General features: G+C 41.6%; 1 protein-coding gene across 3 annotated transcripts; it reads left to right on the top strand.

Annotated features, from left to right (window-relative positions):
• The first annotated feature begins 66 nt into the window (after positions 1 to 66).
• Positions 67 to 24,214, top strand: ppp1r9ala (protein phosphatase 1 regulatory subunit 9A-like A). Of its 3 annotated transcripts, XM_008278718.1 has the most exons (20): positions 67 to 217; positions 742 to 2,875; positions 11,659 to 11,791; positions 12,435 to 12,555; positions 12,946 to 13,050; positions 13,362 to 13,494; positions 14,323 to 14,481; positions 14,579 to 14,632; positions 15,106 to 15,335; positions 16,170 to 16,266; positions 16,357 to 16,483; positions 16,665 to 16,816; positions 17,541 to 17,868; positions 17,955 to 18,012; positions 18,107 to 18,178; positions 19,086 to 19,287; positions 19,878 to 19,922; positions 20,841 to 20,957; positions 21,888 to 22,076; positions 22,966 to 24,214. In XM_008278718.1, the coding sequence occupies exons 2-20, from the start codon at positions 911 to 913 to the stop codon at positions 23,122 to 23,124; spliced, it is 4,446 nt and encodes a 1,481-aa protein (XP_008276940.1). In that variant the 5' UTR covers positions 67 to 217; positions 742 to 910; the 3' UTR covers positions 23,125 to 24,214. The 3 variants fall into 3 exon arrangements, with proteins under 3 accessions (XP_008276940.1, XP_008276941.1, XP_008276942.1); XM_008278719.1 differs by lacking the exon at positions 19,878 to 19,922; XM_008278720.1 differs by lacking the exons at positions 19,878 to 19,922; positions 20,841 to 20,957.
• Positions 24,215 to 24,222: the final 8 nt, after the last annotated feature.

The following is a 24,222-nucleotide window of genomic DNA, read 5'->3' as shown; positions in this document are numbered from 1 at the left end:
AACTCCGTACCCGTGGGTCACGGCGCGCCGCGCACAGAGACCAGACGCGGGAGCGCGCTCAGCCCGCGGCAGGTCTGGAAGTGCAGAGAGGAGGCAGGAAAACGCTGCTGGAGCGGGGGAATGATGGCGGTGAGCGAGGAGAAGGGACAACTTTGAGACTGTAAAACTGGGACGTTGGGCCACCTTTCGGCGTCTAACACGATGGAGCAGCCAGGAGGTGAGGGGCTGAGAAAGTTGTTCATCTTTGCGCCGTGTTGTGTGTCGGACTAGTGTTAACATTTCCAGCGGCTCGGACTTGAAATGCCACAATGAATTGTTGAGACTGAGACACTAACGTTGGGGCTCATTGAACTGTTGGCCCACTGAGCTGGACTTTGTTTCGCCTTTTTTTAAAAAAAATCTGCGGTTGACGTTGCCAGCAACTCCAGAAGACTTTAACCGGTTAAAAAAAAGCACAATCGCAGCTCACGGTTAATAAAGTTGTCTTTTTGGTAAACAGTGCTGGGTTAGCTTACGCTAGGAGTCAGACAACCACAAACGACTGTGCACGCGATCCAACGTTAACCCTCCAAGTTGCTAGCCAGCAGTTAAAGTTAACCAACTTTTCACCTGTAACTACCTTTCACGCTGTTTTGAATGCAGAAAGGGGTAAAATGTGTGTTTTAAAATGCGTATCGGTGAGAATATTGGGATAATGTTGTCTCTGCTCTAATAGCCTTTACCTTGCCTTTCTCTCTCCAGATGACTTCGCTCCGTGTGTGTAGTTGAGACAACAGTGCTCCAGAAAAGCTCCGCCGGACCCATGGCACCGGTTGCGTAAAGTCCTCGGGGATAATAGTTCACCAACAAACGCTGTAACGCTCTCCAAAAACCGGCTTTTAGAATTGGGCTGCAGCCATAAACAATCAAAATGATCAAAGCGGAAAGCAAAGGAGGCGAGAGGACCCTGAGGAGCGCGTCCCCTCACAGAAATGCATACAAGTCTGACTTTCACGCCATTAAGTGCTCCTTTGATGGGCCCAAATCCGAAGGAGCCTCCAAAACATTTGCAAATGGATCCAGTGACACCCGGGAGGACTCACGGGGAAGGCCCTTTGGGACCAGAGTGAACAAGATAAAGAACATATTCCTACAGATGGATGGTCAGCAACAGGAGTGCCAAGAGGGAAAAGTGACTGTAAAGTCTGATGTGCCCCCGGTGTCTCCACCAAAGATGCAGTTTCCAGTCAACACCCACAGAGTTAGCTATAACAGTGCTACAAGCCCAGAACCACACATTTTAGATAAAACACCCAAGGGGGAAGATGTTGAGATTGACAAAGTGGCTTTGGCGGAGAAGTTTTCTGTGACCAGAAAACTCTTTGAAAGGGGCATCAAAGAGCAGCCCGCAACTGAGAAGCAGTCTCCAAACAGAGTAGTAAATCGCCTGTCCCTCGGAAGTGCCTCTGATGAGGGGAAAAGCACAAGGAGAGAATCAGGATCCTCGGAGCCCACTATCAAATCGGAGCAAACTCCTACATCAACAGCTAAAGGTCGGCCAGATGAGAAGGCTGATGGTGAGAAAAAGCATGTGTCTAGAGTTTCACTGAATGCAGGGCCTATGTCAAAGAGGCTAGAGAATTATATCGTTGAGAATGACTCAGAAGACAACAACACAGCTGCGGCAAAAGGAGGTATGGTGTCTGCTAAACAACACACTACGGCTGAACACATATTGCCTACCTCTCCAACAAGGGACAGCTTACACAAACCTACTTCTCCCCTCAAAGAGGCCACTGACTCATCAATTGTATCTGATGCCACTAACAAAAATAAAGATAACAGACCAATGTCTTTGGGATCCAGTGCTGGGCTTAAACCAACATTCCCAGTTCCCAACGCGGCATCTAAATCTGTTTCTTTAACAGCTGATTCCTCTCACAAACCCCTCCCACCAGAGCAAACCCCAATCAGTCATGGTTACAAGTGCTCCTCGTCATCTGGTGAAGGATTTAGTAGGACATCTTCTGGTGAAGACGGAGGCAAACCACATAGTCCGCCGCCAAGGGATGCGAAGCAGCCTTTACCATCGTCTGGTGGTATTCAAAACGCTAGCAGGGCCAAACACCCTGAAAATGCCAAGAGTTATAACAATGTGGTACATAGCCCCACTGACAACAAGCCACCCAGCCAGACCTCGTCATTTAACTCCAGAGGGGTGAGCATGGTACGGGCTGAACTGGTAGTGGTTAAGAATGAGTCCTCAGAGAGTGAGGAGAACGAGGACGTTGAAGATCATGTGTTTGAGGAACAGAAAGTGCAATGGCGTAAAGACCTACAGCCTGACCTGAAAAGTACCTCTCCGCCACAAAAACAGAACTGTGCTCCGCAGGTCATATCAAGAGATGACACAAAAGAGACACAAAGGATAGCAGAGACTGTGGGTGAATATAGGGTTCTGGAAGATAACAAGGAATTTGGGCTGAAAGACAAGAGACCGGAAGACAGTTTAGTTGTGAGCCAGGATGGTGAAGATGATCGTGATGAAGATGATGAGGCAGCAGAGGAGGACGGTGAACTGGAGGATCAGGAGGACAGAGCCTCTCCAGTCGTGTACGGTATCGAGAACGCAGCATTTGTGGATGACAGGGATGTAGACCAGGTCCTCAGGGAAGAAGAAGAAGAAGAGGAGGAGGAGGAAGAAGAAGGGGAAGAGGAGGATGAGGAAGATCAAATGTATAGGGAATATGATGACTGCGAAGAAGAAGGGGAAGAGGAGGATGAGGAAGATCAAATGTATAGGGAATATGATGACTGCTACGAGGCCCCTGGTCTGTCGGATGAGGATGAGCCTCCCACAAAGAGGAAAATCAAGTTCTCCACAGATCCTATTCTGGTAAGTATGTTGTGTTGTTTACAGCTGAAGCACTGTTGCTTAACTGAAGCACCTGAAACATATTGCACAACACCATCATTAAAAACCACTACACTGACTCAGCAATGGTGTCTGACCGAGGTGTTTCCTTGCAGACACAAGACAAATTAGTGGAGGCTGAGAATGAATGCTTTTGTCGGGCACACACGTCACAGCTGCTGCACCTTATCATCATCAGACAAGCTTTGCCACAGTTCAGAAAATCTAAACTATGCCTTATTTAATCTTGGTGACCAGGGAGGCAGGCAGTTTGACAGCTTCATCTCGTTAATCCTGTGAGAGAAAAGGGAGAAGTTTGGGGACAAGAGGTAGTACTGTTGTTGATGATATTTTTGGAAATAATGTTGACTTTGCATAACAGCCTGTGAGAGCGGGGCCACAGCTGAACCATTGCTGCAGTGAGTTAGACGCATGTGAAACCTAAGACTGTACAGTGGGAAATCATGGCCACCTCTGAGTCAGTGCACTGAATGGATATTTTTACTCATTTACGGTGGTTCCCCTCTGATCATGAATTAGTTGTTGCGCCCTTGAGGGAGTTTTCTTTTCTGTCTAACATGCATACAAGGAATCCAGGGATTTTTAGTCACCCATATGATCTCTTTTGCAGACTACAGCTAAGTTATCTTATTACCACCAGAGAAATGTGTTTTTTGTATTCGCTAATCTATAGGGATGTAACTCTTTAGTGAAAAGCATTATCACTTCATTGAATCTAGAAGAAGTCCTACCCCTGAGCAGGATGACTTTGACAGATTAAATAATATTACAGTATTTTTACTGTTTCTGTACTTTTATTGTAATTGTTGGTCCTACTATACACCTTCCAGTCTCCGGTAGGGATGCTTATAATTGTGTAATAGCAGTCAAATAAGTTTGGAGAAGAGTACAGAATAATGCAAGCTTCAAGAGCGGAGATATGATAGGATTATGTTGGAATTTTACTTAAATGAAAATGATTGTATTGTCATTACGATATCTATGTTACCTATTTTATGTATCGTCCCTATTTTGCAATGTTGTTTTCTAGTCTGGTGATCTGTTTTGGTATTGCCACACATCGCCATCGTAAACATTGCCAACCGGTGTTTAAAGGGGTGTGGTGGGAGAAGAAGTGATAATTTCCACCACTGATGTTCCACCATCACCATATCTAATCAACATTTCACTAAAACTGGGAAAACAAATCACTTCAGTGCATTCCACGCTGCTTGTGAACAACTCAGTGTTTATCCAGGCCTTAAAATGTGCTGTTATCTCAGGGTGTGGATCCCCCTCCCCATCCCAGTCATCCTGGCAGGGGGTCCTGGGAGAGGGGACCAGAAGCTGACCTGGACTGAAGGGGACACAAACAACAATGTGTTTCATCTGGCCAAAGTGGAGCTATGACAGAGTTAAAACAGTTTTATAGCCACATATCACAACAACATGCTAGACTGTGTCCTCGCAGTGTCATTTCACGTACTATTCAAAACTACAGTGAGGGGAAGACCTTCTGCAAAAGAGACAAAGCTGATGCTAGGTTGTGTTTGTCGATATGTGAGTTTGTATAGATGTACATCCCTACTGCTGGTTACAGGACACTGTGTCTGTAATGTTCATCCCATTCATAGTACGCACAGTGCTACTATTGCTATTTGCTGTGTAAAAAAGTATACATAAAACATGGACTAAAGTGACAATGATGGTCCTGGAATGTAGGGCAGCAGCTGATTATTACTTTTATTATAGATGTAATGTGGCAGTTTGTTGTCTAAAATAACAATTTAATGACTTGGTTTACAAAATATCAGAGTGTTACGTCTTGAATTCCTAGACGAAGGTAATATTTGAATTACTTGTGAAGTGTGAAGTTTTGGGTTTTTTTCATCACGTAATGCATACAAAGGCAAAAGAGGACAGACAGATGAAGTGAACGTAGTATTACTCTGCTTGGTAATAACTTTGTTCCATTAAAAACTTCCCCATAAGTCCACTGCAAATCTCTCTAAAACCAGAGCTGGACAAACCCTCAAAACACAGGCCAAAATATCTGTGTTTTTAAAAACGCACTCGACCTGAATCTGGCAGCAGTGGCAAAGATGTTAGAAGCTCTGCTGCTGATAGCGGGGAAGCTAGTCCTGGCCTGAGCACTAGCAGCTCTCCTGCTGATGATGTTATAGCTGCACCCCCCCTTATGAGCACAGACTTTCACCTGGCTCTGCAAGAACAGTGTTGAAATGTTGATGTAAAGTAAATAAAAGTGTGCACTTAATTGAAGTCCATACAGTACTAAGACTGAAAACAAACTCGAGGTAACAGCTACAGAGAACTCATCGAATATAACAAAACAACGTATACCTGAAAAAGGTTCACTCGCAGTTGGAATAAAAAGGGACAAAAGAGAAGCTGACAGAAAAAAGCAATATCGGCATCTCCAGCCCTTATGCTACCCGGTTGCTGTGAGAACGTATGTGAAATAGTGGAGGATATATATAGTGCAAAATGAAACAACTTATCCCAAAATTACACACATTCTTTTTTAATGATTTTTTTATGGAACTGCATTAATGGTTGCATGCATTGGACAGGCTGGGTAGAACAAAGATGTGTCAAAACCATGACATTTACCAGAATTAGGAGTATGGGGTCAAGGTTAGGTGGTGGGGGTGTAACGCAATTAAGTCTCACAGATGTCCCTCAGCCAACATTTCTACCTGTGGCCTGGCTAAGTAGTACCTCCTGCTAGCACTACATCATTCTCCACAGTCTGCTAGTCAGAGCTGAACTGGGAGTGAGCACACTGGAGTTCTAGCTGACTAGAAGAAGGAAGTGCTTTGTGCTTCTGGCTCACAACAGGATTAGGTCCCTAAGTAACCCGAGTCTTCTTGACAGAGGAGGTGTCCAGTGTGGAAGAAAGGTCTCCTTTGTGAAAATAAAGGAGATGTCCAATTTCAACATGTATCGCCCGTCCAAGAGTTGAAAAGAGAAAGTTGGATGAAGAGAGCTTTTAAGTCAGGCAGTCCACAAATATTAAATGTTTATGGTTGGCTAATGCATTTAGGGTACTTGATACTCACAGTGTGCAATACAAGAAAGAAAAATGGATAAAATAATTGCATGGTGTTGAAATAGCGCTGCAATTGTTTTATATCTGGTTTGTAAGAAGATGTCTCTGCATATATTGTAACACAGAGTCACGCTTTAGTAGGGCATTGAAATGCTGCATTCCCACTGCTGCTGTGTCAGTATATAAGTTTGTGATACCCTCTGGCTGTATGAGCAGTATAAATGTTGCACCACTGCTTTAAATGGTATCTCTGGTCTTTATAGTGAACAGGTTGTTTCCCCTGAAACTGTAAAGAAACACAGGCCTGTAATATTGGTGTGTCAAGGCATGCACTTATCTGGAAAAACTTTTCAACCTCAGATAACTTTTGCTTAGCATTTTATAGGTTTCTCTCTAAGCCCTACAGTACGGCAAGAAGCCAAGAGTTACTGAATGATTAACGCTCCTTGCTGTAGGTGTGTTATCTGCTTAGGGAAAAAGACTACGTAGTCATTTTCAGGGCAGTTGTCTTGTGTATCTAAAGAATTTCTCATGTGTTCTGTGCGTCATGTTGCACACAAAAAGAGATTAGGAATGATAGTTAAAAACCAGTTAACAAAAACAAGATAATGGTCTTCAACTAGGATCTGCACCTGCTGCTTTGGCCCCACCTCTGCAGAGTTCCAGGAAGTACCACCAGCAGTTATTGGTCAAATGACCGCATTGTCCCTTCTCAAACAAACAGGGTGTGGTTAAGGATTGTACAGTTCGTTGCAACTGAAAGAATTCAGCACATCTTTCTTTGTGTGTGCACTGCTGATAATTACACTGCCCCGGCATATACCTCCTGTTGTTGGATTTTGCTTCCAGTTTGCCTGCAGTAAAGCTTTTGCTTCGTATCTGTACACAGTTCACCTGACTCAGAGCACAGTTTAATGCAAAGCCAAAAAACAAGAGTGCCTTTATGCTCTATTATGTTTCTGTCAAAGTCTTAGAGGTGTATTTTGTTGAGTCAGAGGTTTTGCCATGCTTCATATACTTTATAGAGTTGAATTTAATTTAAACAGAGCAGAAGCCACTGCTCTTCTGTCTATATTTTACATGATTGTAGAACAGGGGCACACTGAATATTTGGATGCAATCCTCGGCAGCCAACCCATCCCGTAGTGTTATGCTTTCCATTTCCTAACTAAGATGGGTCTCCTGCTGAGGAATGTGTCTGCCATGGCTCCACCCTCATCCAACCAGCAGAGAGGATCTGAGTTCCCTCCAGCCACCTGGGCTCGTGGGTGACTATCTGACGAGACGGCACAGAATACTAATGCAGTCGGCTCAATGCTGTTCATTAAACAGCTTGGCATGGGATGAGTCTTAGGCTGATTGTGATTGCCTTAAACTGATTCATTATGTGATTACAGACAAACACATTAGCAGATGCTGTGTATTTTCACTGAAAGTTAACAATAATTGTGGTGAAGGTTTTCGCAGCCCTTGCAGGACAAAAGTAGCTTTTGTGGGCCATTTATAAATAAACCTGTTCAACCTGTTTGTTTGAACTCCTTTTGGAAATTTGATTCCATTATAGCAGTCTGCTCTTTTCAGACTCCACCTTTTCCTGTTGTAGGTCTTGTATTAACACTTTGAAGTTTAAGGAAGGCACAGCAGATATAGACTTTGTGATGTCCGTTGCATTCCATCAGAGTGAACTCTACAAAGTGTTAGTCATTTCAGGAGCATGCACAGGAAGTAATAGATAGGTTTTGCTTGCTATCCTGATCCTCAGGATCTAAAAGCTGGGCCTTGTGCCTTTTTTCCTAATTATTCTGTGATCTGTGCCTAGTCGCCACCCCTGTCCCAGCTCACTCTCACAGCATGTTTTGATTTGTTGTCTTTATGTAGGCCTGCTTACATTATGAGCTCCCCAATCCAGTGGTCAGCCCACGTTTTTTTGCACTGGCAAGAGATTTCTCTGGTTTGCTTTTCCTCACAGCTGCTGACTCATTTCCCACACTGGTATTCTGTTGTGTAGAGGGGAAAGATGGAAAGGGTTTCAATTTGGGTGTGGGCATGTGTACATCTGTGCATGTGAGCACACATACTGAGGACAGACCACTGCAGTTGTAAAAAGATGGATGAAAAGCCCGCACATCTCGCTGACGGATAGTGTTGAAGAAGAAATGGAAATATGATGACGGCATAAAAAGCTACTGATCCGTATCATGGCCTCAGTGACCAGAAAAAGCAATGATTTAAGGGAAGAAATTGGCAACGCATTGAGTGCATTCTGTGATCTCTCATGCATTTTGACGTCAGTTTGTGTTTTCATTTTAAGCATTCTCTGCACTAAATATATTTTGCATATTAAATGAAAACAAGTGTTTAGTTTGATAACTGCAGGCAGTGAGCGGTGCGTAGAGATGTTTTTGTCAGGGAGAGGCTAATAAAGAGATTGATTTCTGTCTTTCTTGCAAAGAAGACAGTCGTTGAGTGATTAGGTTTCAGCAGAGAACAGAACATTGTTTGAAAAGGGCCTAGGAGTCCATGGCAACAGGGAAGTCAGACATGGGAGATCAGGGGAAGGCATGGGGGAGAAGCCAAGCTGCTACTCGGCTAATAACATGGCCCAGGATGCAATGGTGCTTCCTGCACTCGATTAACCTACATTTCAACCCTGCAATTAATGAAGTCTCCTAAGTCTAAACTATGAAGCATCTTTTACTGTTAATGAAATTTCAGTTTGCTCTAGTTCTGTGAATCCATTTTTAGCCGTATAAAATTAAAGCTGACACAAGACATGCCTCATTTGTTTAAAATGCAAGCATGGCGAATATGCCTTCAGTAGTTTTTGGTTAATTTAGAAAATAAAGTTGAAATCTGAAGTATTATGTGCAGAGGCCTTGCTTTTGTGTTAGAAAGATAAGACTGAAGGGGAAAAAACAATATATGGTTGTGGGGGACGAAACAAGGAGTTATATATTTTAAACCAATGGCAGTAAGCTTGTTTAGTGTGAAAAGAAGAAGGAGGATTTGGAACGGAGGACTCGCTTGGGTTGATGGAGGGTTAAGGCCCCCTGAATAGCATTCCTGCCTGAGCTATGGAGCTGCAATACTGTGCATAATCAACCAGTATCTAATCTTCCTTCGTTTGGGTTGGTGCACTTCATGAGTGGGCAACCTGTAAAGTGTACGAAATCACCACATGTCTTGTTAGCCAGATAACACAACATGATTCCACGCTGATGAATGGGTCTGATAGTCAGTGGGGTTTTGTACAACTGAAATTGTTGTAGTAGTTCACTTTGACGGATTGAGCATAGCTTAGTGAGTTATTCTGGAAACTTACTATCTGCACTGTTTTGGGCTTCATCCAAAGACTACATTGTGAGGAGACAGAAAGACAGGGGGGAGAAGGGGATTGTTTGTGGTTGAGTCCTCAAGTCTTGACATGCAGCAGGATCTAGACCTCAGACTGTGTTGCCCAGCGTGGAAATGTTTACTTGATTACATCATTCAATCTCACGGCAAATGTCTCAATCAGTCTGAGTCTAATCCTTTGTTGTTGCTTCGTTTCTGTGGTCAAAAAAGGAGGAAAATATGTTTCAGATATTTGTTTAATTGTAGTAACCACACATTGCCTTCCTACACTCTGTACAGTGAGAGCTAAATGGAACGCGACTCAAAACCTTTGACAGACATGGACTTATGTTTTACTCTATATCCAAAATTGTACACCAGACTGTGATGTGCTTTCTGACTTCTTAATGTTTTGTAAGCTTTGCAAGCTAGTTTGTGCTTGTTTTTGTGTTTTGTATACAGCTGTGTATGTGGTCCTTGGCTACGGAGTTAACGTTCTAATAACATGCTGGTGACTAATTTGATTGTGCAGATTGATGCGTGTTTCATCAAAAAAAATGCAGATCAAAAATTCATGTGTTGAAGTTCTTCAAAAAACTATATTTGGAGTATAACAAATAGAATTCATTTATTGAAGCCTGAAGATAATAACAAAACATTTTGAATTTACTTAATTGTGGCTGGTCTGTATACCCAGTATGTGCTATCAGCATTAGTGACAACTGTCTTTTCCTTTTCTGCCTCCTTCTAAAACACACCAACAATCCGATAGCCACCTGCCAAGTTTGACTTTTCATTTTCTACAGCAGCCTTCCTGTATGCATGCTGTAACCTTGTCCACTGTGCCCATTGCATCTTCTGTGTGGAAAAGGAATATATTTTAGTCAAAGTTCAATATAAGTACTGCTGCTTTCTTGCTATTTATTCATATTATGGATTCTGCCTGCACCTTAAATCCTTTTTGACTTTTGTTCCGTTTAATGTCACTGAGGCAACTCTTCAGTTTTTGCAAATCAAGTAAAGTAGAATTTTGCTTTTCACTACTTGTAGGCTCATTTTAGTCAAATTATTAGCACAATTGTTATTAATTGAGTCGGTGACACTTATATGACGCCTGATTTTGTCATTAATGGTGATGATCATGACTCCACCCAGATTAAGCTTTTTAATGATCAAGCAGGGGGTTTATGTTACCGACCCACTGTTGGGTTCATCCCCATAATCAGGCATTATCCTCCGATAGAGTCTGCTAAACTCTAATCTACTTTTTTTTTTCTTCATCAACAGTGCTTAATGTATCTAGTTTTTTAAAAAAATTGAATTTTCTTAGTTCATTTTATATATATTCTGTCTGACAAAAATGTCACCATTCCACAAAGTAGAGATAGTTTTTTATTACAGCTCTAGTGGAACCTTGTTTCAATACAGAATGAACTACGCGCATTGCAATAACTGAGCTATCACAGCTGCTAATCTCCTGTACATTTTATACAGAGCATAATGGTGCTCACTTTGTCTTGACCCTGTGTTTTCAGACTTGGTTATGAATACCTTTAATGTTTGGAAGTATCAGAGGTATTCAAGGCAAATAGCAAGAGTGTTGTACGTTATCAGTCCTGAGGCTGTTTCGGAGCACTTGATAATGCCTGTTGACTGCATGTGTGTCTTTGTATTGCTCTTTATTCTATTTCTTTTTACTGTGCTGATGACAACACTTGTCGCCTCCGAATATTGATCTGCATTGCATCCACTGCTTAGCGCTCCACAGCTGTGCCCTACTTTCCACGCTGCTCATGATTTGCCGTGCATGTGCGCGCTTGATAATTGCAACCAGAAAACAGGCTTCAGGACACTTCAGTACTTTGTGAAGCCCGCCTGCAAAGTTCACAACTTCTTCAAACTATGATGAAATTCCTGCAGAATATATTTTGGGAGTGCATCTTCTGCTTCAGAGTCACAAACAGTTAGACAGCTAAAGATTTAGCAGCTTTCTGTCCTCTGCTGATCACTGTGAGTTGAAAGGCCTAAGTTTAATAACTGTCAGTGGTCCCAATCATCATCATAGGGTTCTGCTGCCCTTTAATAGCTGTCAAAGTGTGCTTCAATAGTGAACTGGTGCCTCAATATGCTTAGCAAACGCCCAAAGTATGCATGAAATTCTCCCTCCCTATGCAATGTCAGCCAAATCAAAAATGTGTCCTTGTTCAGGTTTCTCAGATTTAAAAAAACAACTAACTCAAATGTGAAAATGATATTGTCTGTCCAGAGTCTGTATATACTAATCAACAATAATTAGCACATAATATTAATGATTAAAAAGTACTGTACTGAAGCTATGTACTTGATATTTTGACCAACACAGGTCTTCAGCACCTTCTCTAATGAGGAATATGATCGACGCAACGATGATGTTGACCCGGTTGCAGCATCAGCAGAGTACGAGCTGGAGAAGAGAGTGGAGAAGATGGATGTGTTTCCTGTGGAGATTGAGAAAGGTGGGTTTAGGATGACTGTGAGTATTAAGCCACCAGTGAGGAGTCAGATAAAGCAGTGGTTCTCAAACCTTTTGAGCCACGACCCCCAAGATATCATAAGTTTGTGTTCTTGACCCCCCAATTTGAATTTGTTAATGTATCATGATTGATAACTTTGTTGTTCGTGCATTAATGCGTTAAAAAATAATTTGTTAATTCCCCAGATTAATCTCTTTACATTAACACGTTAATTTTCTTTTGAATGAATGAATGACTTAAATTTATTTTGAACAAATGAACAGGAAAAAGAATATAAAAACAAAAGAAAATAATTTTTAAAAGAGCAATTTAAAAAGAATGATAATATCACATAATCAGATCATAATATTAACAAGTTCAAAAAAGGAGTGGGAAGAAGTATACTCTTTTAAATGTAGGTTTTTTTTAAATTATTTTTTAATGTTTTTTTTTTGTTTTTGTTTTTTTACAATGATCTGGCGACCCCCTGAACTTATCTTGGGACCCCCAGTTTGAGAACCACTGAGATAAAGAGTAGAACATGTTTTGCCTTACAAAAGCCAGCTGTTTATGTCAGGAGATCAACAATCAAATGATGGCGTTCCACACATAGAAAGCTTAATCTGCATAATGTCTTTACATCCAGGAGACAACGGGCTTGGTATCAGTATCATCGGAATGGGAGTGGGAGCTGACCAGGGCCTGGAAAAACTTGGCATTTTTGTGAAAACCATAACTGAGCAAGGAGCAGCTGAAAAAGATGGACGGTGAGTTACAGTGCCACACCCCCACTCCCCATTTTTCACAACTCGACACTTCAATCCCAAGAAAAGTCACTCGTAAAGTTTTTAATATAACCAGAATTGTAGCACATGCTCTCTGTAGACTGCACCACAATTGGTTTTGATGTCACACACTAGGAATTCCTCATTCCCCAAGCGGCATACATGACACAAACAACCCAGTGTATTTATATCCTCACAAGGAAACTACAGGAAATAGTCTTGCTTCTTATGTTTACCAGGAATTATTAGATTTCTTTTATTGCCAGCTGCATCGAGGCAATTGTCTCTTTACTACGCTGAAGGGGGTCAATAAATGTTCAGTGGAAGTGCTTTGAAATCCTTCTCTTTAATCACTATGTTCTGTCTTTTCAGCATACAGGTGAATGACCAGATAGTGGAGGTGGATGGTATTAGTCTCGTGGGAGTCACCCAACTGTTTGCTGCTACAGTGCTGAAGAACACCAAAGGCACTGTGAGGTCAGTTCAAAGCCCATCTCCTCAGTCCTGAACCTGGTAGCTGTGTCAGTTTATTTCATGAGAGTTCAGGGTTATTGTCAGGTGGCTCTTTTAGGGGAAAGAGGCTACACAAAATAACGTGATATGTTGAATATGTGTTTATTTTGAGGGAATCAAGCACCTATACATGACAAGGTGAGGTCTAAAGTGCATCTCAAAATTTGCATTTCCTGGTAGTAGGTATCAAAGGCATAACAGAGACTCTACAGTTGGTTTGCCAAAGCAACATGTAAAACATGACAATCAATGGTGCCATGCATTTTTTAAAATAGGTTCCTGATTGGTCGGGAGAAGCCAGGAACACAGAGCGAGGTAGCCCGCCTCATAAGCGAGACACTAGAGCAGGAGAAGAACCAGCAGCAGCACCAACACCTGGATGACCCCTATGAACACTCAACAGAGGAGGTGAGTCAGCTGGTCATCAAGACCTTCAAGGGCTCAGTCATTGCTCATCCTAGTGCCTTATTCATGTCATATCGGAAGGCAGGGATGTGAATGACTTCAAGAGTTCACATAATCAAGACAGTTGTGTGATTACAGAGTTGGGCACGTTAGCGTTACAATACTGTGTATTTAAAAAGTAGCACTGAGTTGGATACATCAGAGCTTTAGCCAAAAAAGTAGTATTTACAAGTTAGGAGCTTTGAATTATGGTAATGCTGACATGACGTAAACACAGTATTAGCGCCTTCGCCACTCCCAGTCCAATCCCACTCGGCTCAACCAGGAAATGAGCAGCTGGCTGTGAGTAAGCCATGTGTCACCATTCTGCTGTGTTGGAAAGTGTTCATTCAGCCGCCATCTGTCTGCCAGAGTTGTGAAATGTTTGCTTTCTGAAGTTCAAGCAGCCACAAGCCTCTGCTTTTGCCATAGACTGGGCAGAGAGTATATGTGGGATTTACTGGAGCAGACAAAGACAAATGAAGAAACTCGTAATTTTCAGCGAGGAACTTGTAAAAGATTGTAGTGGCTCTGTGGGTGTGTTGATAGTCTTGTTATCCACCGAGAATCTTGTTCATGTTAATTGTGTTTAATGCTACAAACATTCGTAGCCAAACTCCTGCAGTGTCTCCTGTGGACCAGCCTACTGATATGATATATTGATTACTGCGTTCCTTCCAGACTGTGGTGAATACTGGGAGTGCTGTTGACACATGCTGAGCATGTTCCTGGACATGGAGGGGTGTGTTAGTGCTCACAATATGTGATGCCATGTGTGATATCATATTTCAGGAGGAGCGGTATGAGGAGGAGGACGGAGTGGATGAGAGGATTCTAGGGTCCAACTTCTCTCCAGGGCGGAACGTAGAGGTGTTTGACCTGCCAGTTTCGGAGGCTTTGTTTATGCCGACCAACATGGACAGCTCTCAGATGGCCTTCAAGTTTAAAGAGGTATTACGCATTAATATCAGTTAATTTCCAATTCATGTTTCAGTATTTTGTTTAGATAACAAAACATTTTATTTTCATTCTTCCTTTCTTCTTATAGCTGCAGCTTAAACACAGCATTGCCTCAGCCGAAATAAATCAACTAAAGGAAAAGGTATGATAAAGATATTTCTGTAAAACACAACAGAAATACAATACTAACATAAAACTGTAAACAACAGAGTAAATGCATAAGTATAATAAGTTTACCATTAGTTATACTCCTATGTATTCGCCCGCTTGGTGTTTGAAATGTTAATTTCTTACTCTTTGGAATTTTAACTAATTTGTCTTTACAGTTACTGATAATTATGAAGTACACATTTGTTTGAAAAGCCTTTTAGCTGTCTGTTCATTTAAAATTAGCACGATTCTAGCTTTGATTGAACTTTGTTTTGATGCACTTACATTTGGTTGCTGAAGAAAAAAAGGGTCACACTCAACAGACAGTCTGTGTGACCTTGTTATTTTAAATCAGGAATTAACACAACAAGTAGCACACAGACTGTCTGTCTGATAGCCAGTGACTTAGCTGCTGAACAAATACATTTTATCAAAGCAAAGTAACATTTTCCCATCTCTGCACAGCTAAGGTCATCAGAGGAGGACAAATCGTTGTGGGAAGCCAGGGAGTCTGCACTGGAGCAAAAGATTGAGGATAGCAACGATAAGATCCTCAAGTTGGAGAATTACTGGCTGGAAGCCCAGGGTCTCTGTAAGACTGTGAATGAACAATTAGCTGAGACTCAGACCCAGTATGAAACCCTGGACAAGAAGTACAACAAAGCCAAGAAACTGCTCAAGGACTACCAACAGAAGTGAGTTTGTTGTTTGTTGCTGTGTTGCACAATGCTTCACTGTTGGTGAAGGGGTTAGTGCTGTTGAATGCACTCAGGTTTATTCATATAGCACATTTTGAAACAACACATTGATGTAAAACGTTTTTTCTTCAAATTAAAAAAAAAATGTTTGATATTATTTTAAAAAAATCTGAATTAATGATTGTCTAAATGGTTACATGTAAAAGGTACAGTAGGCAGAAATACATTCAGTTGGATAGACCGACTACAGCAGGTCATGCAGTCCCGGTAACATTTCTTCAGATCAGTTGTGTATACAGATATCTAAGGTAAACTCTTCTACATTGTGGGTGCAATAATAGAACATGCTTGGCCACCGTTAGACTTTAATTGAGAGCAAGAAATATACAGTAGTGCTCAGTCAGGAGACCTAAGAGGCCTACAAGCAGAATGGGGCCAACGAGTTTAGAGTTACAGACTGATGCCAAACCATGCATTACTAAAATGCGAAGGTAACCAGTGGCAGTTAACAATATGCACTGTTAATTATCCAACAGAGGTCTTTGAATTATCTTAATGTCAGTCTGAGGACGCCTTTAAAAAAAAAATCGTATCTCTCTATTTGAAAAGCTTATATGGTGCTGTGGCGCATCTCAAAAGCTGACTGGAATTCCTCTAGAACATTACTGTGGTCGTTGTTCTCCATTTTTTTCTTTTAAAGTCTAACACTATTTTTATATTTTCTAAGAATATGTCAATGCAATTAAATAATTGAGTGATAATTACACAGAAGTAAACATGTTTACAAGCAAAAAGCCTAACGAGAACTGCATTTCCTTGTTTTCTCCCCAGAGAGATAGACTTTGTTAAAAAAGAGGAGGAACTGAAAAAAATTCTAGATGAAAAAGACAAGTGGTACAAGGAGCAGCTGGAGAGTTTGCAGAACAGGGTAAGATTTCAGCTCGCAAAATAAATCCTTGTACACCGGCAGACTTGCAAGACGTTGTACTGAGCCTGAGTGTGATTGTTTTGTCCACAGATAGCTGCCCTGGAGTCCAGAGGGGCTTCAGCTGTGGAATGTCAGAGTGGTCAGGACTCTGCTGCAGAGGAGAGACTAAGCAGCCAAGACTCAGTTACCAACACACAGTCTGTTGACTCACTGCAAGGTGCGCTGTGTTACTAAAATTACATTTAAAACGGAAGTACACACCTTCTGCCATTACTGCACATGCTGTAAAACATTCATAAGTACACATCATAAACTAAAGTAAGCCTCTGTAAATAATTAAGCGATGATAGAGTGTCTAATGACTTATTTGGTGTGCATTCAATTTTTCTCTGTAATAGAACAAGATTGGACTGAGCTGGTCCCTGAAACTGAGCGCTTGGATACCAGTGCACACAGAGCAAAAGGCCTGCTGGCCCAAAAGGCCAAGCGTCAACCTCCGTCTCGAGGCAAACTGAAGGAGAACCTCACCGTGGCTTCATGTCACTCTCAGGTCTGCCAGCAACAGCTTGTGATAATGTTATTTGCATAAATAGCTGCACCAAAAAAATCCAGGTTTTGTGAGCATATCATTGAGTTGAAGAATTACTCTCCAAGGGCTCAATACGTTTCAGTTCAATTCAGTTTTATTTCTATGGTGCCAGTTCATAAGTTGACTCATCTCAGGGCACCACACATAGAACCAGTTCAGGGAGAGCAGCTGTCTTCCTCGGCTGGCTGGGGTGAGGGTAAAGGGGAAACCATTCATGCTCAGACTACCTGTCTCATAAGTGACAAACATGCCTCCCATATACAGGAGGACAGAGCACTTAGTAACTTCTGTTGAAGTGTTTGTGAGCAAACCAACCACAGTAAACAGAGTGGGACTTTATGTTGTGTTGGCAGCTGTCTGCTACTCCCTCATTCACTGGACAATCTGCCATCGTTCAAGTTTTTAAAAAAAATCTGTCAGGGAAGCAAGTTTGCAGGTGTGACCTACTGTAGTGCTTTTAAGGCAGTGCTTCTTCGAAAATGCACAAGTGTCTGAACATTGCCACAGACTCTAAAATACAATAGAGAACATCCTTAAATATTTTTTCTCTACAAAACAATATTGCATTCTAACGAAGCAGAAAACAGCAAATCAGAACACAGGAGCAGAGCTTTCTGTTATATAAATAGCTTTTATTCCCTCTTCCTTGCATTGTCTTTGTAAATAATTAGCTTGGTGTCTACAGGAAACTGAAGAAGAGGAGGAGCAGGAGGAGCAGGAGTCTCCCAGGAGGAGGAGGAGGTCCATCCAGGAGAGCCTGTCCCTCCCAGTCCCCGTCTGCTATCCAGGCAACGGACAGAAAGAAGATCCAGGTGAGACAAGAGATGGATCCAGGAATAAGGCAGAGCTTTCCAGCAGCCCGTCTTTGTCACCGTCACAAGGAGACAGTGTTGAAAGCAGTGGAAGTCCCTCTTTGTCCCCTCCAAAGCACAGTTCTTCACCACATTCCCCGTCTGGTTTCATGCGCAATGTCAAAAAGAGGGAATCCAAAGGCAAGGGCAAAGAACTCAAAGGTACGCAAGGCCCACATGTGATATCTGGAATACCAAGGCTTTCTCTGACATCGTTACTGAGACTGATAATCATTGTGTCATTGCAGAGGAGTTAAATGAACCTTCATCAGCAGGAAAATCTAAAAGACGATTTCCAGACTTTGGGCAAGTATTCAAACTAATCAGTCTTATTTGTGTTCAAGTTCTCACCGTTTATCTTTTTTACTAACTGAATGTATGTCACTGATGATCCAAACAGGGGCCTCCGAAAGTCAGGTGGCAAAGGAAAAAAACATGACAAGGAGGCGATGAGAGCATCTTTGGACAGCAGGTATTTCATCACTCGTATTATTTAAAGAACATTATTTTAAAAAATCTAAACATAATTCATATTTCAATGATTTGTGAGTCATGGGTTGTGTTTCAAATTTTTATGCACAATTGATGTTGGAATTGTACATGGCTACAGTGCTGTAAATATTGCTAGATTGTGCTGCGGATATGCTGGAAAATTCTTAATGGTTTGTTATTGGGACGAGTATTATTGACTTAATAGATAACATGGCATAGACAACAATATTTGCGAAAGTTCCGTTGATGCTTTCTGTGTCTGCATGTCTACAAGCGTACAGGTAGCATACATTTTGTCATCCGATCAAGTCCACAAAGATCCACATGAGCCCCTCTACGCATGTCTGCAGCCCAAAATGTGTGCCCGCAAATGTACGCTCATGTTCCAGGAAAACACACAGCACTCAAAACAAATTCTTGTTATGAGAACAGGCTGGGCTAGGAGGCTGTCAGCCATCCACACCTTTAAAGAGCTGTAATTGAAGTAGCACTGATGAACTGGGGAGGTGCTTTGATTTATACATGCTTTCCATCAGCAGCGCCAAAACTCAGTAGCAAATTGTAAATTCTTCATAAATCCTGTGTTGTATCTGGCAAGCCTTTCAGAACCATCCACAAGAGCTCTGTGAGTTTTTCTATGTTTGTGGCAATGTATGTGAAGCATCCTGATATGTCCTTATTGTAGTATGGATGGTACTGTGCGTGTGTCTACATTGGTCTGTGTTTAGCTAAACAGGAATAGCTTTCCTGATTCTTGATGCCAGTTCTTAAAATAGGTTTTTTGTTTCTTCTTTCTAAATCTGGTTCTTATTTAGTGAGTCATTTTATTATGCAACCTATCACATATTGAGTATTCAACTGTAGCTTCCTGTTTTCCTAATTTCCAGGGGGTCAGCGGAGTTACTAGAGGAATCTGGAGGGAACCTGTCTCCTGCAGAGTCGATGACCTCCATCCCCACCTGTATGCCTTTCTCCTGGTTTGGAGACAAAGAGAAGGACAGAGACAGAGAGCCCTCCTCCTCCAGCAGCAGCCTGCCGTACGCTACAAATGAGACCAGCAGTGAGCAAAGCCAGGATCGGAAGAATAAAGTATGAAGCTTTCTGTATATTTATGTGAAAATAAATACAAGATGTAAAGACAATTTGTACAGAGCACAGCCTTAATAAGAGGAGTCTGTACTATTTTACATAAATGAGACTGAAGTACAGCATCATTGGGTCACAAATGTGATCTCAGTCTTTCAACTCTCCTCATGACGACTTGGTCAGCTGTAAAACTGGTGTCTATGCTTCAGTATCACAATTTATAACACTAACCGAATGCAAAACGGATTTCATGTTTCCCGGCCTGTTCCCGAAATAAGCTCCACTTTGCTATAACAACTGGATCCATGTGTTAGCTATCAGAGAGACTTAGCAATCGACGGCTTTTTGGTGACTTAGCAAGTAGTGACACATCAAATGCTCTCAGTGCAAAGCCTGACTGAGTGTCATTCGGGCAGCGGTTGGGCTGCTGTTCCCACGATACTATTTTAATGAGTTCAAGACACAGGCCGAACCAAGAAAAAGGGATTACTGAGAAAATGATTTTGGTTCTTTTGCTGTGTGCTATATGGTATTTTTTTCAGTGCTTTGCTGCCTGAACGTACAATTCTCTGAACCATGTTTCCTTTAAACAGACAAATCTCTCCTGGTCCTCTTTATTCAGTCGCTCATTAGATTTGGTACAGTATGCACACTTTTGTATCACCTTTAATTTTAGATGACATGTTAGTGCACTACTAACAAACCTACTTCTGGATTTGTAATTTCTCACCTTCGACGCATCCAATAAATAATTCACCTTTTTGTAGTGGGTATGAGGTACTGTTTTAGGAAACTGTTGTCTAATTTTCCTTTTATCAACTCTTAGAAAGCCTCCAGGCTTTTATTAGAAGAAAGCAACAAAGCCAAAATTCCTTTCCGGGGCTTGTTGTGCTAGTTAATCAGAAACTGGACCTGATTTCTGTGTGAATTAAACACAAACTGCTACTCTGTCACTAACTTGTCCCGCGAAACCTGTTTCATAGTGTGACACTCACACTGCATTTAAATGAAACCACACATGAGCTCACACTCAGCTGGTGCAACAACCTGCAGGTCTGGATAACATTTCCCTGATTCTAAATTTAGCACACGGTTTAACCCAATGTAAAAACGATCACTCAGTGAATCACATAGCTCACCTGGCATCTACCGGAGTGAAAACATTACCCCATACCTGAGTTTTGTGTGTGTGTGTGTGCCTTCATGTGACTTGGTAGTGTTGTAGTTTAGAAGTTGTTGACGTAGTTGTGGTGGTGGCTTGGTCGTAGTTTTTATCAGCTTTAATATTGTCCTGTATTGTAGATACTGATCTTCCTTCCTTCCTTCCATATAATGAAGATCACAGTCAATCATTTCACATAATCAGACTTGGATTGCTGCCATTGTCATAAGTTTGAATCATTGATCAGCATAATTTTAGGCCTCACAGAAAGCAGCACCACTCTTAACCCTCCTACCTGTAATGTTATGCTTTGTGTGTGCTACTCGTAGTCAAGAACTGCTGTTTGGTGATGTGTGATTTTAGTAAATACGTTCCTTGTTTCCACTTGTTCCAGAGTTTTTCAGTCATAGATGATTCTAGCCCTGCCAGCCCCAGTTCAGACATCTCTGGGTTAGTTGCTGAACCCAATCTGTCTGGGCGCTCACACACTTTAATCTTCTCTTCCAGCGAGGTGAGTGCTCTCCTTGTTGCACCGTCACAAAAGCTGTGTGGGACGCCTTGATGCAGCTGAAAGGGGGCATTCTCACACATGCTCTTTGAGCCTCCCCTTCTTTCATAGCTCAGCTTAAACCATGAATGGAGAGGGAATATAAGAGAGCTGCATGTGTGTGTGCGTTAAAGCGATTTTGTTTTGTGTTGCAACAAGTCTTGTGGCTTAAGTCAGCTGTGATGTTAGTAGTTTGTACTTTTGCTTCTGTAAGAGCTGTCAACTAGCGCTTCATTTCTTTTACAAGCTTTGGCAGACCACAGAACAATGTTGACTGCTCTGCTGCCTGCTTAGTGATGTTTTACCAGCTGTTTTTCTCTCATAGTGGTGTCACAGTGTATGAAGACATTGACAGAATTTCATTGGTATTTTGCTGTCATCGCATGTGTTTTTTTCAGTGCTGGCTTGAGGAATGCTTATTAGCAGAACGTCTACATTGTTGTCTGTTCAATATATGCTGTATTAAGCCCTACTTTTTTACTTAGGTTTAGGCAGCGCTCACAACTTGAACTGCTTACAGCATTGTTCCTCCAACACAAGATAAAATCTCACCATCTGTCATTTAACTGCATTAACAACACTGATCAACACTGTCACACACATACAGCCCAATGCATCACATGGCTGATGAGCACTGCTGGAGTCTATACATCTGTGGATTATGTCTTTTATATTTAGTATTTTTCCATACGCTGCACATGAGTAACAATCTTTAGCACAACATATGACACAGAACAGTTGGACACTAAAAGCCACAAGGTGGTTGACTTTCAGTATCCTGCACAGACATTTCCAGAAGTTTCACAAAAAGTTTTTTAAAAAATGGCAGTGCTCTAACTAAAACAGCAGTATGTTTATGTTAATATCTGTGTGTGATGTCTGTTTTCTTTGTAGACTCTGGATGATGAACCAGTAGCCACAGGAAAAGAGTATCAGTGGCAGAACCGGCCAGTCTCTGAATGGACTAACCAGCAGGTCTGTCACTGGTTGATGGGCATGAACATGGACCAATACACACCTGAGTTCACGGCCAAAGGAGTGGACGGGCAGCAGCTGTTGCACTTAGACAGTGACAAGTTGAAGGTAAAAACAAAAGCAGCCCGTGATAAATGTGAAGTTCATGTGACTTGGCTGTATTATGATGTAGTTGGAATGATTGTTTGTGTTGGTGGTTTATGTTGATATAAAAAAGTGGCCCTCATTGCCAAGAAGTCATCATCAGGCAGTCCTCGTCAGCCTGTGGCTGCCACCTTGTGGCCAGACATTTTTTTGTTTTTTGATTCTGTGGTTTTTCCTTCCATTCTAATACTTGTGCTCTGTTTGTGGGGAAAGACACACTGTTAGGGATGGTAATGAGAGGAAATTAGTGGACGAAACATTGGAGCAAGCAAATTCAGTCTTCAGTGACTTAATGTCTTTATTTTATATGCCAGCCGGGTAAAAGTTATCTTTAAAAGTACACTAAAATTCTAAAATTACCCATTTTTTATGATATAATTTCATTTCGACAACACAATATAAGACAAGGGTTTGTTGAATCTTCCACTTCAATCACCTTCATGTGACTCCAGAGGGCTTGTTTGGTTAAACTCTTTAAACGAGATAAATGAATTGATCAACTCATTGTCTCAGCCTCAGATAACTTGTCAGAAAATGCATTGACAACAATTGACACACCTGATGAGTCGTCCTTTTCTCCCCATTCAAAAACGCTGAAAAATCAATGTGAAAATATTTCCTTTAGTTTGTCTTACATGATAGTGAATGGAGTATCTAATGGATTTGAGGCTGTTGTTTGGCGAAAACAAGCAATCTAAAAACGTGCTATCAGGCTCTGGTAACTTGTGATATTTATGTATTCACCACTGTTTTCTGACAGTGAAGATAAATAATTAATTAATGATGAAAATACTGCTCCTGAAATATGATAACATTATGTGTTCCCTAAATCAATGCGTATTTTTTCCTTCAGGCACTGGGCGTGTCGAGTCAGAGCGACCGTTCAACTATCAAGAAAAAGCTGAAGGACATGCGAAAGGCCCAGGAGAAGCTGGAGAAGCAGAGAGAGAAAAGAGAGAAGGAGGGCCGACGCAGTGGGAGACTGCCAGTCGCTACTGACTCCGTCTGCTGAGGTATCAGCTCTGTACTCTGAATCCATCTCATACAGTTCATCACCATGCGGGAGCCTGAGAGACATTTTTTCTACAACTTCTGGCTCCATGACATTCATGTCACGTTGTTCATGGCAACCACCACAGGACATGACTGTGCCATTAGTAACGCCGCGCTGACTGAAGTGCCAGTTGTCATTTATGTTCATACTGCTTCAGTTTCTTTTCTCATCACAGTTTTCTCCCAAATACTTTATCAAACTTCAGCCTGAACCATTTAAATGAAATGTGGAGAATGTCAAAAAGTTGGGTATGTGACCAAAAAGGTATCCTAACATTTTTTTTACCACTAAAAAGCTAGAAGCTATAATAATGAAAGTCTGCATTCAGATATAATGTAGTTGTTGCAGATCATGCACACATTTACCTATGGAAGTCAAATGTATACTGCTTTTTTTAGCATTTTATATTTTTGCTAATATGATATACCTGTTTCCATGTTCAACCCTTTGCAGGAACGGTTATTGTACAGTTCAGATAAAAGCACTATATTTGTCTTTTAAGCTTCAATGGGCGACAAGGTTTTAAATGTATAAGAAGTTTTATACATGTGCCTATTAACTGCATATCTTTTTTTTTTTTTTTACCTAAATACCATTGTTCATTTTATACTATCTAAAAAGTTTCTACTAAGTAGAATAGCTAGGCCACTGTCTTTGCTGAATGAAAAGCAACAAACAAATCAAGTAGGGACGATGTGAACGCTGCTGTGCTGTCCCGGACTCTGGCTCTGTATCGCTGAGATGGTACCATGATGCTCCATGTAAACGCACACAGCATGCAGGTCTGCTACACGCTAACCTCACCGGTCCATTAGATATTAGGAAGAGCCAATGACAAGGACTTGTGCGAGTCAGGAGCAGTGTCATGTGTGAATGTGAGGCTGAACGAGCCAAACCCAAGTGCTTCCTTTCCTCTTCTCAAGCATGACACCATGTTCTGTATAGAATACGACATGTTGGACTGCAAGAAAACTGTGTTTTCCGTTCCCTCTAAATCGGAGAAACGTTTCTTGGTACATGCAGCATCAATAAACTAATTTTCACTTCATGTGGCTT

Source organism: Stegastes partitus, unplaced genomic scaffold (genome assembly GCF_000690725.1).
Source record: "Stegastes partitus isolate 25-593 unplaced genomic scaffold, Stegastes_partitus-1.0.2 Scaffold130, whole genome shotgun sequence".
Taxonomy (NCBI): Eukaryota; Metazoa; Chordata; class Actinopteri; family Pomacentridae; genus Stegastes; species Stegastes partitus.
This window is presented reverse-complemented; position numbering and strand designations above follow the sequence as displayed.